The sequence below is a fragment of the Octopus sinensis genome, linkage group LG1 (assembly GCF_006345805.1).
Source record: "Octopus sinensis linkage group LG1, ASM634580v1, whole genome shotgun sequence".
In the NCBI taxonomy this organism is placed as follows: Eukaryota; Metazoa; Mollusca; class Cephalopoda; order Octopoda; family Octopodidae; genus Octopus; species Octopus sinensis.
The window spans coordinates 40,479,521-40,500,478 of record NC_042997.1 but is presented as its reverse complement, the minus strand read 5'-3'; the positions used below and the strand labels follow the sequence as shown (position 1 = coordinate 40,500,478).

Below are 20,958 nucleotides of genomic sequence, written 5' to 3'. Positions count from 1 at the left end.
ATTTATCGAGCCCGAAAGGATGAAAGGCAAAGTCGACCTCAGCGGAATTTGAACCCAGAACGTAACGGCAGACGAAATACCGCTAGGCATTTCGCCCGGCGTGCTAACGTTTCTGCCAGCTCGCCGTGTGTGTGTATATATGCGTGCGTACATGTGTGCATATGTGTAGGGGGCGTGTATGTGTGTGAGTGTGCGTGTGTGTGTGTGTGTGTATTATGTATCTCGTAATGTTGATGAGCTTGCAGAAAGCAGCAAGCCATTTACTGATGAAGGGACTCTATACATTTAACAGAATAAAATTTATTAGTAATCCTGATCTGATTGAAATTTCATGCTTCGCCTTTGCCAACCTGTGATACATAATATCTGTTTCCATGCAACGGCGGCAACAGACCGATAAACCACAACCACTTCGACAGGTGGGTAAAACTAGGAAAGGGTAGCCAAGGGGCATGTAACTCTTAGCCAGCTAGGGTTTGCCTAACTATACATGTAAAGTCTGGATCCAGCGGACTCTGCGGAAGAAACCGTCGTCAAAGAGGAAGGCGACTACAGTAACGCATTGTGAAGGCAGAGGGAAAGATGAGACAAGTAAGATATCTTGATCATCCACTGCATCTGTCTCTCTCCCATGTCGTCTTGACCTGGTCTGGCCAATGAAATGAAGATGGTGACAGAAGGGAGAAAGTGCGTTTGGCGGTTGGCAACTTGACTTCATTTTAAACAAATCCATCACCACACAAACGTAAATCATCCCTAGAAGAGATATGTGGTCATTGTCGCTCTGAAGAATGAACATGAACGTGGACATGAACACACAAACACATACACACACACACACATACACACACACACACACACATACACACACACATATATATATATTCAGTCACGCATGCACAAACACGCACACACACACATATGCGTATCCTGTATAAATTAAGGAAGTGAAAATCTTTTGTAAATAAAACAAGTCTAATATTGGGGCATATACAACCACGGCAAAAAAAAAAAAAGATTTAATATAATTAATAATTGAACCTGCTCCTCTTCGTTTTGCCATAAGTGTGCTACCAATTATACCAACATACCCAACTATTTTTGCGGCGTTAAATTTAGAAATTAGGATTTAATAGTGGTCAGTGTGCAAGCATGTGTATATTCTGCGTAAGTGAAGAAATAGATGGTGGCGAGTGAAAGTTTTGTAAATATAATTATAAGTTTTCGTCGTGTATATTGACTGTATTTATTTGTATACAAATAAATACGTAGATATATGTACATATGCATATATGTATGTATGCATGTATATATCTATATCTATATCTATATCTATGTCTATGTCTATACATATATATATATATATGTATATATTTATATATATATGTCTGACTATATATATCTCACTTTGTATATATATATATATTATATATATATATGTATATATATATATATTTATATATATATATATATATATGTATATATATATATTTATATATATGTATATATATTATATATATATATATATATAATATATATATATATATTTGTATATATGTATATATCTATATCTATATCTATATCAATATCTATGTCTATGTCTATGTATATATATATATATATATATATATAATATATATATATATATATATAATATATATATATATATATATATATATATATATATATATATATATATATATACATATATATATATACAGAGAGTGAGATATATATAGTCAGACTGGTTTTACTTCTGTTTATGCAGGGATTTGTCTTCTTATGTTGTATTACGTATTTGCATGCAAGTTGATTAATAATATGCATATGAACAGACCAACAGATCGATAGATAGATTTTTTTTTGAGATAATCTAAGGAGGACAAACAATTCCTATCGCTTGATGGATCTGGCCACGCAACTTGGGTCGATTTTATCGAAATTAAGATTAGATATTCAAATATTGCAACATATTTGAGTTTCTATGGTGTGAGTCATTTGAAAGCCATTTTCTTGACAATGGTGTTATAGAGAAATTCCAGTCTGTAGCAACAAAATGGCTAAATATGAGGGGACGCTTAAGGAATTGCTGTCTTATTTTTACCGGTTAGATATAAATTTATCCTGTATTATTAATAGGAGACTTTCCACATTCTTAGATTGTATTTGTGAACTGAAATAAAAATACCAGTAAACTGAGCATTTGCCACTTGAAATACCTACAATGTCTTGAGTTGTAATGATCGAAGTAACCATGCTGTATGTCTTGCTTTTGTTTTGTTTTTTCTCTTAAAATCAGTAGATCTACACCATAAATGTCTATAAGACAACAAACGCATCAAATTCTGCGACATTAACTATGATAGGAATAATGATATTTTATTGTCATATTCGCAGTTTCCTTTTCTAATTATACAAAACATATTTATCAGGTACTAGCAGTATCGCCCGGCGTTGCTCGGGTTTGTAAGGGAAATAACTATATAAGCATTTTTAGAGAGTTATAGCCAAAAAAATAGCAAAAAAATGCATTAAAAATGGAAACAAGATGATGGTAAATTTTTTTTAAATCGTTGACTCATCGTAGACATTTTTAGAGAGTTACTTCCCTTATATAATAGCGAAAAAATTGCATTAAAATGGAAAAAAATTATGGTAATTTTTTTTTAAATCGTAGACTCATCGTAGACGCGCGCTAATACCCAGAAGTGCTCGATATGAATCACGACTATAAGATACCCGGTTTTGGTTAAACTGCACCGCAAAATGTGGGAGTAGTTAGGAATCTAAATCGTAGGAGACAGACACACAACTTCACTTTTATATATAAAGATTTTAAGTCTTAAATTACGAGTGAACAGCACATTGTTTTATCTTCTTCGCCATGAAATTGCTTCACAGAATATATTGTTTCACGATAGAATGAGGTTTTTTCCCTTACAATATTTTATACGTATATTTCCGTGGTCATATATAAATGTATCTTTTAATATTCATATCAAAGCTAAAATAATTTGCTTCGGGTCATATTTAGAGAAAGTCTTCTGGTGCATCAGTAGGTTGTTGGTTTGTTAACTTCTGATTATTTACGCCGAGTTTAATTTACCGTTGGCAAGATTAAATTATTGAAACAAGATCGTATTGTCAGGCCAATTATCATGGATAAAGGATACCGAAGTATTCAATTGCAAGATGAAACGCTAACGAAACTCTAACAAAACGCTTGTTAAATTTACACTACTCTGTTATATTCCAACAGTTAATGATATAGACCGACAAGAGTAAATAATTTTGGCAATGGCATCAATGCAGATGCTAAGTAACAGTAAAAAGAAAGATATCGAATGAAATGATAAATTCTTCGAGTAGCAGAGAATAAATTTAGTAAAAAACAGAAAGGATATAAAAATATATATCAGTCAAATTTTCTAACTTGTCTGGGGAAATCCAAGTTTGGAGAATTTCTGTCTCAAGGTCCAAATACTGAGTCGGTATCATATTGGCTAATTTCTAAGCATTGTTTGAAATACTTGTTAATGAAAAAATTTAAGCTCTGGCATTAGATAAAAGCATATTTATTTAGTTTGGAGATAATCAGAAAGGGCGGTGTCAACATCAATGGTAAGCAATACGTTCGCCCCCCTCTCTCTCTCCCTCTATTTCTTTCTCTCCTCTCTTTCCTTCTCTCTTTCTCTCTGTCTTTTCCTCTCTTTTGTTTCATAAAACATAAATGTCATAACCTGAAAAATATGCATGTGTAATAGGAGGAGAATGAAAGAGGGCAAAAAAGAAAGGAAAATAAGATAAAAGAAGGTAGATGTGCCTTTCCTGTTAGAGGATTAGATAAGAACAGTGTAATCTATATAAATATATTTCGTTATGCTATGGGTGATATCACATTTACGAAAACAGAAAAAATTCGTAACAACAAAACTGATAAAAATACACGAAGATAGGAAGAATTTTCTTTCTATGATAAAAGAAGATTAGTAACATCTCAAAAACAACGAAATACTAAATCACTGCCAAAAATAATTCTGTCAAGGAAAAACTGAACGGAAATAGTTTATGAAATAGGTCGACAAAGGAACACAAGAAAATAGGGTTAAGCAAAATTAAAGAAATTCACAATTTTTAGTGGAGATTGCTTTGATAACACCAGAAACAAAGCTTAATTTTACGTATTCTTTTGAATAATTTTGTTATTTAGCTGTGAAAAAGTGGAACATTAATGATTGATGCCTTTAATTGTATTGCAATTTTGTCGTCATTATATATATGCACAAGAGGTCGATTGATGACAGACGATACGAATACCGGAAAATGGCGAGCTGTTCTTAGTTACACCATTTTACAATCAAAACATGTCGAGGCTGTTCGTCTTTCATTTTCTAGGCTCGATAAAATGAATACATCGTTTATGAAAGTTAATATGTCTGTAACGTTACCTCTACACATTCAAGATCTAATTTACAGCAGAGATTTATCGGATAATATTTTTTTACTCGGAAATGGCTGACACTACAAAATAAAAAGCAATTGAAAGTACACCGTATATCACAAGAATCTAAACTTTGGAAAAGTCAACGGGTCACATCTATCCAGGAGAGGTAGCTTAATGTATAACATCAAAGCATTTACATTGTGCGATCGACGAGCTCTGAAGAGTAAAAATGGGATCAACAAGAGCACAAACTCCGAGTATATTTCGATACATTCTTCACGTTGTGTACTGGGAAACCGATTGATATGATAGCGAAAACATTTGTAGAATTCGGTATTGGTATCCGCATTACTATCTCAATACTAAAGGAGATACAGATTATTTCATTCTTAATTTCAATCATTATTTGAAAAGGCAAATTGTGCCGACAGTTTCCAATAATTTGTTTCACTACATTTCTGATGATGAATGTCAGAATGTTTCAGTCGATGCAAAACAAATATCTCAAATGATTTTAATATCAAGACATCATTTTTCAATTTAATTGCTGATGTATATATTGTTGGCAGATACACACACACACACACACACACACACACACACACACCACACACACACACACACATATATATATATATATCACCGTGATCACCGTGACCGACCAGGCCATCAGATGTTGTTACACATCGCTGGTCACAATGCGCTTCGCATTGTTTTAGCCTTCAAATGACGCCACCCCGCTGGCTAAGCGAGCAGGCCAACAGAAGAAAGAGTGAGAGAAAGTTGTGGCGAAAGAGTACAACGGGGATCGCCACCACCCCCTACCGGAGCCTACCGGAGCCTCGTGGTGCTTTAGGTGTTTTCGCTCAATAAACATTCACAGCGCCCGGTCTGGGAATCGAATATATATATATATATATATATATATATATATATGTGAAATAGAAAGATGAATAATCTTGTAGTAGATTAATAAAAAGTTTAACCGATACCTTAGTAGCAAAATCACAGCAGTAACAGCACGGTTGGAGGTACAACTCTGGCGTTGCAACCGTGCGTTGGTGCGGATAATTGAAATAAAACATTATTGGTGAATTGAAGAAATGGAGCTGAACGCAGATTGAACAGAAATCGTTTTATTCATTCTACACGTGTTTCGAAAGGCACAAATTACCAAAATCCGATGAATAATGGGACCATATTGTGTCTTTCTCTTCAGGAAGAAAAAGGAAATCCGTTGGATTTCCTTTTTCTTCCTGAAGAGAAAGACACAATATGGTCCCATTATTCATCGGATTTTGGTAATTTGTGCCTTTCGAAACCGTGTAGAATGAAATAAACGATTTCTGTTCAATCTGCGTTCAGCTCCATTTCTTCAATTCACCAATAATGTTTTATATATATATATATATATATATAATATATATATATATATCGAATATATATATATATATATATATATATATATATATATATATATATATATATATATATACATATTATATATATATATATATATATATGGATTTCGACCAGGTAGAAGCTGCCCGACAAAGCTCTTACATTATGACTAGGTGTTAAAACAGCTGCTAGACGTCTTAGGTGCGGATGTGATATATCTCGAATTTGCAAAAGCCTTTGACAAAGTCGTCCAAGGTATAATATGTCACAAGTCGCGTGATCTCGGCATAGTCGGAATGCTTGGAGAGTGACTAAACGACTTTCTAAAAGATAGACGTCAAGTAGTGGTGGCCAATGGAGTCACCTCAAAGGAAACACAAATAGTAAGTAGTGTTCCCCAGGGCACTGTCTTAAGGCCACTGCTATTTATTGTGGCCCCCCTCAGACATGAAGGGGAGACAAATGCAGACACATACATATACACTCACACTCACACATATTCATAGATATATTCTACATCGCCTCAGTCCCGCGTTGTAAGGTCTAACCTGTCCGAACCTGGTTAGACAGGATCGACCTGTCTAACCATGTCGTTCAGAAGCGAAATTATTCTTTAACTTCGGAGAGCCTATATCTTATTCTCTCTTTTTTTTACTCTTTTACTTGTTTCAATCATTTTGACTGCGGCCATGCCGGAGCACCGCCTTTAGTCAAGCAAATCGACCCCAGGACTTATTCTTTGTAAGCCCAGTACTTATTCTATCGCTCTCTTTTGCCGAACCGCTAAGTGACGGGAACGTAAACACACCAGCATCGGTTGTCAAGCAATGCTAGGGGGTCAAACACAGACACAGAAACACACACATACATATATACATACATATATACGACAGGCTTCTTTCAGTTTCCGTCTACCAAATCCACTCACAAGGCATTGGTCGGCCCGGGGCTATAGCAGAAGACGCCCAAGATGCCACGCAGTGGGACTGAACCCGGAACCATGTGGTTGGTAAACAAGCTACTTACCACACAGCCACTCCTGCGCCTATTGTTGTAATCTCACAAAGATTGACTTTGTCTTTTGATTTATTTGTGTCAGTGATATACTATATAACAGCCCTACACAGTTTAATCAAAGAGAAATCAATATGCGCCAGTCACTGGTTGCCAGTTCAATTAAAGGAAAGTTACACTTTCTATTGCATTAATGATATCTTACTTACAGAAACAAAATACATTGTTGAAACTAAGAAGTGTTGTTGATGATATCGATTCATATATTTATTTTATAGAATAGGCAAGGATACAAGAATGAACGAAGGTTGATAAAATCTTTGCAATGAAAGAAAAAATTAGTTCAGAACCTAAATTGAACTTTCACCAGTAAACTAAACGCTGTGATGCATTTCGTTCGTAACTCTACTGTTTAAGTAATGCTTACAGTTCTATTCGAAGGCGCATGGCTCAGTGGTTAGAGCGTCGAGCTTACGATCGTGAGGTTGTGAGCTCGAATCCCGGACAGGCTGTGTGTTGTGTTCTTGAGCAAGACACTTTATTTCACGTTGCTCCAGTTCACTCAACGGTAGAAATGAGTTGCGACGTCACAGGTGCCAAGCTGTATCGGACCTTGCCTTTCCCTTGGATAACTCTGGTGGCGTGGAGAGGGGAGGCCGATATGCATGGGCGACTGCTGGCCTTCCATAAAAGACAACCTTGCCCGGACTTGTGCCTGGGAGGGTAACTTTCTAGATGCAACACCATGGTCAGTGTCCTGACCGAAGGGGGTCTCAGTCAGTCACTATTCTATTTATATACAATATTAAACTCAGTAAGGTAAGCACTATAAGATCTAAAGGTATGTCTCCGAGGAGATGGGACCAGAAATTTAGTGCCAAGTCATATATTTCACCGATTAATCCATATAGTACTGTCAAATCCTAAATATTGTCTAATGCTGTGAAATAAAACTGAATTACAAAACTAGTTTGTAGCGTTTTCTGAAGCTACTTTTGTCTCCTTTTCATCATTAGTATCAGGAAGAAGAGGGCAGCGAGCTGACAGAGTTGTTATCACGCTGGACATAATGCTTAGCGGCATTTCGTCCGTATTTACGATCTGAGTTCAAATTCCGTCGAGTTCAACATCGCTTTTCATCCTTTTAGGTCGATAAAATAAGTACCAGTTGAGCACTGAGGACAATGTAATCGACCTATCCCCTCCCACAATCTTGTCGGCCTCGTGTCAAAATTTGAAACCAATGTGAGATGGAAGTCGTATGATTTCAATTCTGTTCTACTGCATTGTGAGGGTTTCTGGCTGGTCAGCAATAGAAATGATCGGTGTATTTAAAAGAACATAAGTTATTTTTGAAACGATTTTAAAACCACGAGATACAATGATTACATATGTAAATATGTTAATATAAAGGATCTAGCCTTAGGATAGCTCTCTTCAATGCTTTTTTTTTGTCTCAGTCTTTAGACTGCGGCCATGCTGGAGCAGCGACTTGAAGAGTTTAGTAGAACAAATCGACCCCAGCACTTATTTTTTAAAGAGTCTGATACTAATTCTAGTCGTTCTCTTTTGTCGTACTGCTAAGTTACAGATACGGAATTGAAAAAAAACCCACCGGTTTTCAAGCGATGGGGAGTCAAACAAAAGTACATATACATATAAATACATATATGTATATATATATATATATATATATATATATATATATATATATATATTATATAATATATATATATATATATATATATTATATATAATATATATATATATATATTATATAATATATATATATATATATTAATGTATATACATATGTGAGGGCGCATGGCTTAATGGTTAGGGTGTTACACTTACGGTCTAGCAATCGTGATTTCAATTCCTAGAGCAGGTGGTGAGTTGTGTTCTCAAGTAAAACGTTTCATCTTACGTTTTTCTGTGATCACTTCGACAACTGAAGTGTGGTACACAGTGCGCCTGTTCAGGCAGCGTCGATTTGATGGAGGGAGTGAACAGCACGAACATTCGATCACTATAAACAAATAATTTGTGCAGGTCTTTCGACAAAATTTGAACGCTCGTACGTCGTCTTCCACGAGAGTCCATCATATATATATATATATATATATATAAAATTTAAAAAAAGAATGTAATAATACATTACGAAAGGTATATTGACGGAGAGGGTTGCAAAAACCCTTACATGTTCAGAAATATCAGTCAAAAACTACTATATAGCCACTATTTTCACTCATATTATATCTCTCCAGAATAAAGCTGCCTGCGAGCGACATGACATATATTTTCCGCCACTAAACTCACGCACAAGGCATTAGTTGTCTACGGTTATAGTAGAAAATATTTGTCCAAGGTAGTGTGCTGCGGGACTAAACCCGAAACCACTTTGTGCAGGGTGAACCACACAACCATTCTTGCAACAGTAATATTTTCTACCAGTTTTCCTGTGCTACATTCTAGATTATAAATTGCGAAACATCGTACAGGATAGCCACTTTCTATAAATGATGACACATTCTTTCCTAAACCTTTCATTGAAGTAAAATGATTCAGAAGTGTTAAAAATGTCAAAATTTCATACAGGAAAAGGACTTCGTATTTAAAGCTACAACAGAGGCTTCAGTCTGACTCATAGACTGATCTTAAAGTATACTATGTCATCTTACTTATCACACTTACAGTTTTAAGTGAGGCAACTCTAGCACACAAAGTTTGAACCTACTTTTCCAATTCAGAATCCGGCCTTTCATACACTATAATTCAGACACTACTGTTCAACAACTTTTATCATCATTATTATTATTATTATTATTATTATTATTATTATTATTATTATTATTATTATTATTATTATCATCATCATCATTATTATTATTATTATTATTATTATTATTATTATTATTATTAACATTATTATCATCATCATCATCATCATCATCATCATCATCATCATCATCATCATCATTATTATTATTATTATTATTATTATTATTATTATTATTATTATTACTGTTGTTGCTGTTGTTGTTGTTGTTGTTGCTGTTGCTGTTGTTATATGAAGTGCTTCCGGAAAACCGTTCCTTCTAGATCTAAAAGACCGCAAAGCTGACCTATATTGTTTCTGATTGCATCGTGAAATCATACGGTGAGTAGAAATGCGAATTCTATGCTCACTCTCGTGTGCTTTCTGGTGAAATTGTAGACACGATAATATACTATAAATTATGCGTGTGTAGGTACTGAGTTTGCTATTGCGAATGAGTTTTTTTAAAGAAATCCTGACTAGAATGCAGTGTTGTAAAACTATTAAATAATCATTCCGAGAGTATATATGCAGAGCAACAGAAAAAAAACGAAGAGAGTGAGAGACAGTGATTGAGAGGGAGACGGAATGACAGAGACAGAGTGGGAGAGAAGGAGAGAAAGTGAGGTTAGAGGTATTGTAGCTTCAGACGAAACGAATGTCCCTTGTAATAACTACGTTCGTTAGGAGCAACACTAGTTTTCTGTTGGTCCCCTATTTTTTCTTCAATGTCTTTTATGTTCTCACCGAGGTTAATAGAATATAGTACTAGGTTTCGATTGAATATATCTTTGTTCATAAATATCGATTTGCTTGTAATTAAAAATTAAATCAATATTAAACTTGATACATCACATAGAATTGATGTTGAACGTATTTATACTATTTAAAGGTTACAATTAAATACAACTATGTTTATTTATAAATTTGGTATTTGAAGTTCATAAAAAAACAAATTTCATTGTTTTCAATTCATCTACATTGATTTTATTTAGGTCGCAAAATTTCGTACCAATACTGTACAATTAGATTCTGTTGAACATTAACAAGTCAACTTCCTATTTTCTATTGAAAAGATGATTTACAAACAGATTTCTACTTAATTTCTTTGTATTTACATTATCAATTTCAGAAATAGTAAGAGATAAAATAAACTAAATATATACCTGATTGGTAAATGTAATGCACAATGCAAACATCTAATACAGAATTACGTACATTTCTATAGTTCCACTTTATCTGTGAAATACATTTAATATTTTTTCTTTACGATAATTCAGTTGCTTTCTATCAGCCAAATATATGAGCCAATATTTATTTCCTGTTGTTTATTTTCAAGAGTTAATATTTTAGAGTGAAGAATATTTTCCAAGATTTTAAATTGAAAAAGCGACTTTCTTTTGAAATTGTTTGATTATTATTTGAGTAATCACTCGTCCCTTGATCACTGAAGAAATTTTAATGAGTATCCTTTGAAATAAAAAAAAAGATAGAATATTTAAGAGAACAAAGAACAAAAAAGAAACTAATTGGCTCATTTGTATTAAATATTTCTCATTTGTTGTGTGAATGTTATTTAAGAAATATCAGAAGTAAGCACGTATTTTCCATATTTTTCCATTGCACACGTTGTAGTATTAAAGAAAGAAAACTGCATTATAATAATAACTGTCCAGGAGAAAAAAATAATGTTAAAGCAAGATCTGTAGTTAATGAGATACTTCTGAAAAAAAAAGACAGCTAAAATCCTTAATAGCCGATACATTTGTACAGTATTGAAAGATTTCAATTATGACAACTCAAAATTGTGTTTGACTTAGAATACATTTAAGCACACATGTATACTGAGATGGTAAAAACTATATCAATACATGTATACAGACACATACACACATGCATACATATACATACAAACATCTGTTTACACATGTGTGTATTGTGATTGTATGTATATGTATATGCATTTATAAGCGCATCTTTAGATAACTGTAAAAATAGCAGTGTATACAGCGTGCGTGGGGTATTTGAGGACACCTAATTATCAGTATATTATTCATTTCAAGATAATCGAAAGACTTTAAGACTTTTTTTTCAGATCGGCCATGGCGGATAAAATACCAACACAAGAAACACGACGTGCAGTTATTGTTGCCATATGTGCGAAACACTGTAATTTAAAAACTGCCAACGTTGTAAATGTTACAAGATCTTTTGTACACGAAATTCAGATGGAATTAGAAGCTTCTAGTGGGAACGTCTCAACTGTATCAAAAACAAAAGTATAACAGTCTAATCTTTCGGACAGTGTAACGATATTGCACTTCATCCCCTGGGTTCAAAATATTATCAATTAGGACGATCACTAAAGAACTCCAAGTATCGGAGTCAAATATTAGAACTATTGTGCACGAGAACATTCAATGCAAGTCCTATGTACTGAGGAAAGGCCAATTCATGCCAACAGAGACAGAGGTAACCCTCTGATTGGTGCTAAGCGGTTACGTAACAAGGTTAAAAACCCTTAAGAACATGATATGCTTTGGGTTTTTTCTGAGAAAACTTTCAACCAAGACTAAAAGTCCAGCAGGAGAAGTGACAGGTGGATAAATGAAGATCCTTTTGATGTCCCCTGTATGATGAATGCTAAATTTTCAGCAAATGTTATAGTCTTAGGAGTGGTGAGTACCATGATACATTGACAGAGGGTATTATAATTATTGCTGCTGGATATGCTGAGGTACAGAAGAGAATTGTTAAACCTTGGATGGACGAAGTATGCAGTGGAAGGCCAAACGTATTAAAAAAAAACACTCAGCACCTTCTCACAAAGCCAACGTAAATTAAGAGTGGATATCAGACAATGCATATAATCATGTAACATCAAAGTTGACTCCAAACTCGCCAGATTTACGTCCCTTGGACTAATATGTTTAGAGTGTTTTTGAAAGGGAGACAAATCGACATTTTCACAATGTCATAGTTTCACTGAAGTCTTCCATTGTTGAGGTGATGTCCGAAATGAATAAGAATATCTCCCCCTCTTACAACCTCTTTTTTTCGAATCATTCGCCATTCCGGACCGCTGAAATCTATAAGTTTTTTTTTCATTTTCTCTCTGTTTATTTTCTCTTATTCCTTTCTGTTGAAGACCCTAGGCTCGAAACGTAAATGACTTTTTTTATTTTCCCGAGCGTCAAACTAATACACTTGCTTGTTGTTCATACACTTGTCTTCGTCTTTTGTTTTCTATAAATTCCAAGAACATTTCAGTGCATGTCTACGGTGGAGTCGTAGAACAGTTTAATAAGAAAGCTTATCAAGACCATGTGCACATATTTTTTATATTTTACTTATTTATCACTATATATTACACATTGTCAACAGTTTCTTTACAATCGTTACATTTTCCCTTGTTATATTGTTTCTCAGAGGACATAGTGTGAAATATATTGAAAAAGTATTAGATGCATAAAGTACAAAAAAGAACATTTCAAAATACCTCTTTCGATCCAGCTTCGAATGACATTTGAAATTTCCTTTCATCATTTCATTATTTGAAGGGCTTTTAGTTGAGACACTTACCTACAAAGGAAATAATATATTAGATTTAGAATATATGTTTTACGTCATTTCGTTTGTTGTATTCTGGTAAATGTAATGAAACTTTTTAATAATGCAAGCTCGAAATTCCTATAACAAAATTTTACAAAAATCTGATGGACAAAAGTAATATTTCAAATTTAGAAGTATGTTATTTGAAAACCAAAGCGTCAAACCTGCGGGATGAAAAAATTGATTCCCGGGCACTTTGCTTCATAAGATACTCGTGATATTTCAAAGAATTGCATGACAGGTTGGATAAAAATATCGAATCTAAATCTTTAGATATCGTTTTGCTTAATGATATGCACCTTTTATCATACAGAATTTCGTTTTAATATATAACTTATAACTCATATAGGAAAATGAAATCCTATTTGCTTATAAGTTTCTTTTGTTTTCTTTCGCTTTTCGTTATTGCATGTGTACATAATTTAATTTCCGATTCAAAAGATTTTGCAGAAACATTGCCATATTTTTATATACTTCTATACGGTTTATCAAGATGTTTTTCTGCAGTAATTAGAACTGCCTCACATTTATGATATTTAGCTAGCTGTCTTTTATTTCTCTGATGGCAATAGATTAGAATTTTTTTTTGTGTGTGTATGCATGAAATTAATGCAAAAGAACACGCCATAAGCAAAGAAAGTTACTAAGACGTGTTTGTTATACAAATTAATCACTTCAGCTGGAAAGAAATATTTTCTGATAATAAAATCGATTTCTTTTTTGTGTGTCATACGAAAATCAACATCAGTGATAAACCCATTTTATGTTCGATTAACAACACCTATCCCCGATTCGGGAGAATTAGTATGCATTTAATAAAATAGAAAATAAAAACATTCCTGCACAATAACGTGTATACAACACACTCACTGAAACACATCTTTTATTCTTATTTTATATCAGAAATTTTGTGAATAATGGCCTCATGTATTACAGATTTACATCAAATCAAATACGTGCTGAATGCATTTCCTTGATAAGAATGGCAAATAAGTGTTTGTGGAACAATTTGGACGGAATAATCGATACGGCATGCTTTTAATCAAAACGCTGATTTATTTGATTTATTACCTAGAGGTATACCTTTCACCGAAATACACTTCACACACACACGTATATATATATATATATATATATATATGGAAACTCAAGTTATCGAATCTCTTCCTTGGCTTCATATGAGGTGGACTTAAAGGCAACCTCTTTTTGTTACGATAGAGAATTCTACGAACAGATCTCTTGAGTTAGCAGTGAAAACAACCCCGGGAAATCTCGCAGAACTAGATCTAGAATGCTTTGCTAGCTCAACCCAACATTTTGTATAAATATCATTGTAGCTAGAGGAAATTTCGTATCTAGGTATTTTTCCAAGGGCTACAATTATTATCATTTTAAAAAAGAGCCGTAAGTTATCCATTCTTACGACGAAAACTTTGCCTCGCTTGTGAGTAGGTTTGGTAAACTTAACGGATATTATAACAGCCCAAGGTGCAATTGTAATACTCCTAGTCACTACCTCTTTAATGACAACTGTTTGATATGATAAAGTACTGGTCAAGTAATCAACTTCGCCCTTCCTCTAAAATTTTACTTGCCTTGCGCCAAAATTAGAAGGAATCATCTATTTGCTTTTCGTGATACGCATTCGCTCTTCCCATAATTCTCAATGTTAATCTTTATTATTTACGATATATTTTTCTTAAACTCTCGATTTCTACAAAGGCTTTTTCTTTGCTGCAATCAATATACCTATTTTCATGTATATAGATGATTTATATTATTCATTTGTGGATGCGCAATGGCCCAGTGGTTAGGGCAGCGGACTCGCGGTCGTAGGATCGCGGTTTCGATTCCCAGACCGGGCGTTGTGAGTGTTTATTGAGCGAAAACACCTAAAGCTCCACGAGGCTCCGGCAGGGATGGTGGTGATCCCTGCTGTACTCTTTCACCACAACTTTCTCTCACTCTTACTTCCTGTTTCTGTTGTACCTGTATTTCAAAGGGCCGGCCTTGTCACTCTCTGTGTCACGCTGAATATCCCCGAGAACTACGTTAAGGGTACACGTGTCTGTGGAGTGCTCAGCCACTTACACGTTAATTTCACGAGCAGGCTGTTCCGTTGATTCGGATCAACCGGAACCCTCGTCGTCGTAACCGACGGAGTGCTTCCAAAAATTATTCATTTGTTAGTTCAATATGAACTTGCTTTTTAACGTTTACTTGAGTTCTAAATAACTCTCACTGCACCGTTTGTAAACATTTATAAATTATCATATTATTCTACATGATCTTGGCTGTCTGATGATCGGTTGCTTGAATCTATGAGTATCATTCTGGGAAGTCTTTTCCGCCTTCAAGCTTTATTCATAAATGGGCTTTTTCCCGTTGGGCTATTATTATTATGCTTATTTTCATGTGTATTTATATTATCCAGATTTTAATTCAACTCACTCTTTCATGTTTACATTTTTCTGTCAACAGTCGATCGTTCTCATCCAACAGATTCATAATCACTACATTGTTCATAAACAATATAAACCATCATATTTTTCAAAATACCTTCAACCGTCATGATCGGATACTTGAAAGTTGCACCAGTTCACTCAGCTGGTAAAAATGTGTAGCACTTATAATTCAAGGGTCCAACCTTGTCAAATTCTGTGTCACACTGAATCTCCCAGAGATACGTATCTATAGAGTGCTTAGCCACTTGGACGTTAATTTTATAAGTAGACAGTGTTTGGTTGATCAAATCCACTGAAACACGTCGTTGTAACCGAGGGTGTGCTAGCTCTATCTATCTATCTATCTATCTATCTATCTATCTATCTATCTATCTATCTATCTATCTATCTATCTATCTATCTATCTATCTATCTATCTGTCTGTCTATCTATCTATCTATCTATCTATCACCCCTCTCTCTCTCTTTGTATCTCTGTATATATATATATCATATCATCACGTGATCACGTGACTGACCAGGCTATCAGATGTTGTTACACATCGCTGGTCACAATGCACTTCGCATTGTTTTAGCCTTCAAATGACGCCACCCCGCTGGCTAAGCGAGCAGACCAATAGTTGCGGCGAAAGAGTACAGCAGGAATCGCCACCACTCCCTACCGGAGCCTCGTGGAGCTTTAGGTGTTTTCGCTCAATAAACACTCACAACACCCGGTCTGGGAATTCAAACCGTGATACTACGACCGCGAGTCCACTGCCCTAACCACTGGGCCAATTATATCATATTAGAGGAAAAATCAAAATCAGGGCAGAATGAGTATCTCAAGTCATTAAAAATAATTTGATTAGGGTAAGGGAAATTTGAAATATTACAGCCGTTTCTGAGATAAATAAGGGTAAGTTAGCATGTCCGTACAGGTACCCCGTCATCAGAGACAAGGTATGAATATCTTAGACGGGAAAAATTTACAGTTTACAAGGAATAAAATTCACAGTTTATAAGTAATAAAATAGAAGAATGAAGGAATAAAACAGGACAAAAAGTAAAAGTAGTTAGAAGAATATAGGCAGGAGAATAACGTTCATAACTCATCGTTTTCCAGAGGAAAACAATCCCTAGATCTAGCCTTAGCTGTGATCATGGAACCTAACAGTCGACTAACAGAGACACTTACCCAACGCACCTATTCATTTGGATCACAAGTTAATTAAGCCCCTCATATTCTTTGCTAGCTGGTGTACACGGTAATTACCGGGGGCAAAGATGCTCTATTGAAACGCCTTATTACTCTCATATAAGAAAGCAATTTCGTTATAACTGCCACAAAAGGTGTATTTTCCGTCACGAAAAAGTACAAAAACTGTCAGCTGGAGGAGAGAGGTTATCAGTGGTTGGCAAGAGTGATCATTGGAGGTTGTTGAGAGAGGTTTTCGGAGGTTGGCGAGAGAGGTTGTCGTTCACAGAAAAAATATTGTTTTGCCGTGTGAAAAAGTGCTGTTGAAGTGTTAAGTGACATTTGGCAATCGAGGATCGAATCCACGCTATGCCTGCATGAAACCACTACAAATACGTTCTGGAAAAAACTTATCAACTGACATGGAGAAAGTGTAACTGTAAAAATGCAGAAATATCGGAGTAATAGGCATTCAAAAAAGTATGTATGTATAGAAATGTATGAATGAAGAGATTCAAATTAAGGAAGTGCAATAATAATGTTTAGCAGTTCAAAACTGTGAGTAGTGAAATGCAGAATTAGGTTGGCTGATCGTGAGAATCAAATATTGATCGCTTCGCTAAAAAGTGCAAGTGGTGTGGGTTATTTCCCTTGAGTTGTTTAAATAAAGTATTAGTAATATGTAGTAGATAGGAGAATCCATTGAATCTATTATCGATTTTTTTCAACAATCTAAGTGTGTCATGAGTTTTCCAGACATGAGTTCTACTCACGTGTCAAATACGGTAAAAAGTGATATTGTCTGCAAAAATTAGAAATTGGACAGAGAAAAGATCAATATTCAAAGTAATCGAACATAAAAAATAAAATGGGTTGTTTCCCTTGAGTGTTTAAAAAAATATTGTGCAGGTGGTATGGGTTATTTCCCTTCGGGGTTTAAAAAAATTAGTTATGAGGTAGTTATAAAGGTCCCTTCCAGGGGCCATATTATCGAGTTTTTCAACAATCTAAGTGTGTCACGAGGTTTCCAGAGTTCTACTCACGTGTCAAGTTTCATCAAACTCAATAAAACGATGTAAGAGGAGTTAGATAACAACACCACAAACAAACACACACCGATTTTCCACATATGTAGTATATATATATATATAAGAGAAGAAGAAAAGAAGAAGAAGAAGAAGAAGAAGAAGAAGAAGAAGAAGAAGAAGAAGAAGAAGAAGAAGAAGAAGAAGAAGAAGAAGAAGAAGAAGAATGCGTATCACGAAAAGCAAATTGATATTTATATATCCATCTATCTATCTCTTTATCTATCTATATAAAATATTTCAACTATATATCATACGCTCACGTGGTTACCCCAGTTTGATCCTGACTGAACTTCCTACTCTTTGGATTTGCATTTCTGAACCTCATCCCGTTCAGCACCTCTCTTCGTCCACCTACCCGCATTCCACCCAGATTACCACTGACTTTTCTTTCAAGGATTTGACTGGATTTTTTTCGTTCATGTAAATCGCTCGAATCTACCATAAGTTTTAAACTTTTAGGAACTTTCTGAACTTTATATTCCGTATGAGAATACATTGCCTTTCTCTCTCTCCTTTTTTTTAGTTTTTTTCTCTTTCTTTCTCCTTTTCTTCTTTTACTGCTGAAATGTACGAGTTTTTTTTTTCATTCTCCCTCTGTTTATTTTCTCTTATTCCTTTCTGCTGAAGAGCGTAGGCTCGAAACGTAAAAGACTTTTCCCATTTTACTGAGCGTCAAAATAATACACTTGCTTATTGTTTATATACCCGTCTTCGTCTTCTGTTTTTTTTTCTGAATTTCAACTATATATATATATATATAGAGAGAGAGAGAGAGGAACAGAGAGAGAGAGAGTGATTTGTCTATCTGTGTAGCTCTGTCTATTTCTCTGTCTTTTCAGCAGTCTATCTATCAGTCTTTCAGCCTACCTATCCGGTGAATCAATAATCTATCTGCTTATCAATGTACTTTCCTACGTATCTATCAGTCTGCCAATATAAATCTACACGCACACGCACAAATACAAATACAGAAGCGCGCGCACGCACACACACACGCACACACACACACACACACACATAAACACAAACACATACACATTGAATAATCTATTTAAACAAAAATAATTCATTGAATACATGAAAAAATTATGTTAGTATTGCTATTGTTATAAATATCAAGGACAATAATTTCTTGTCGAATACAAATGCAGGCATTATTTGAACTAATTAGATTACAGCAATCCACACAAAAGCAAACGTGACTAAGCCAAAGGAAAATGACATATAAGTCAACGTTAACACTGTTATGTTTAGTAACCCTGTGTGTGTGTGTATGTGTGTTTGTGTGTTTGTGCATATATAAATATAAACATGAATATAGTTAAATATATACATGTATAATATAAGGTGTATATAATATAATGGGTCTATATGCATGTTGCCTCTGTACGTGCATCTATATACATATACGTGCATCTATATACATATACATATATATATATATATATATATATATATAATTTTAATCTTTTCTTTTACTTGTTTCAGTCATTTTGAGTGCGGCCATGCTGGATCACCGCCTTTAGTCCAGCAAATCAACCCCAGGACTTATTCTTTGCAAGCTTAGTACTTATTCTATCGGTCTCTTTTTCCGATCCGCTAAGTTACGGGGACGTAAACACACCAGCATCGCTTGTCAATATATATATATTAAAAATGGGGAAGGTCGGTTTATGGTATTACCTTAGGTTTCCCGTTCATAAAGAGTTTAGCTTTATGGCGTATGATTAGATCCCGATACGCCATAAAGCTAAACCCTTTATGGACGGGAACCTAAGATAATCCCATAAACCGCCCTTCCCCATTTTTAATATATACAGCTCTACATCTTAGAGTGTGCTTCTTCTTTCGGATTTATGCTTTTTTTCACAGTAGTGGGGCTCTGATTTCAAACTCTGGTTCCAAACTTTTGAAGAGTGTAGAACCACGTCTTAGCAGTTATTGTTCGTAGATGCAGTACAATAAGGTGTCTTCTCATTCAACTTTTAACATATCAGAAAACTGGAGGGTTAAAATAGAACTGACAGGTATTGTTCTGTTTCATATATTGATCAACAATGAAATTCCCGTCCTGGGAGTATTCTTATTCAGTTTATGTCTAATACAAATTGATAATGGCGGTAATAGTGGTGATAGTAATAGTAATACTACTACTAATAATAATAAGGTATGAAGTACCAATTTGAGGCCTTGCATAGGTTAGCCTCTTTAGGTGAGGGTAGTTGGAGAGTATACAGATGAAGTGATTATACCAGAGAGCAGTGAAAGCTAAAAGTTTGGGGGACACATTTGAAGTAAAGACGAGGAACATAAGAAGGACGATGAATGGTTAGAAGAACTGAAACAAACAACTGTTTGTCTACAGTAGGCAGAATTATATATTTCAGTTAGGGCCGTGAAGCAAGTCAAGCAAGAAGATAAGGGATTGGGAGGCTTCGGGACCAGACGGAGTTCAAAGCTACTGGATCAAAAGATGTAATAAATGCCATTAAAGATAAACGTAACGACTTAAGACTTTGTTAAATGCTGCCCAAGGGACACTGGAGTGGCTGACAAAGGACAAGACAGTTTTACGCTTGAATGACAGCGCAGAAGGGAATGCAGTAGACAACTACAGATCGATAACATGCTTACCACTTATGTGGAGGTTATTGACAGGAATAATCACAGAGTCAATGAACAGACTCTTGAAAGAAAATTGAGCTTCGCCAAATGAGTGGGCACAAGCATAAATAAGTGCAGAGGTAACATGAACCAAATTCTGATTAACAAAACAGTAAAAGAGTACTTAAAGATTTCAAGAGGAGGAAAACCAATTTGGCCATGTTATGGATTGATTAACGTAAGGCCTACAATATGATCCCACATTTTTGGATCGTGGAGGTTATGAATCTATTTGTTATTGCATCTAATGTCGAACGCTTCCTTGGAAAAAGTATG

The 20,958-nt window shown here is 34.8% G+C and overlaps 1 protein-coding gene across 3 annotated transcripts in view; it reads right to left on the bottom strand.

Annotated features, from left to right (window-relative positions):
* Positions 1–20,958, bottom strand: part of LOC115212385 (protein-glutamine gamma-glutamyltransferase K) — a 427,663-nt gene that overhangs the window by 240,540 nt on the left and 166,165 nt on the right. The window contains exon 2 of one of the 3 annotated variants that reach the window (XM_029781278.2): positions 13,177–13,259. The exons of the other annotated variants lie outside the window; for them this stretch is intronic. Coding sequence (XP_029637138.1) covers positions 13,177–13,223 — 47 coding nt within the window. The 5' untranslated portion in view covers positions 13,224–13,259. The remainder of the gene's footprint in view (positions 1–13,176; positions 13,260–20,958) is intronic. 3 annotated transcript variants of the gene reach the window in all.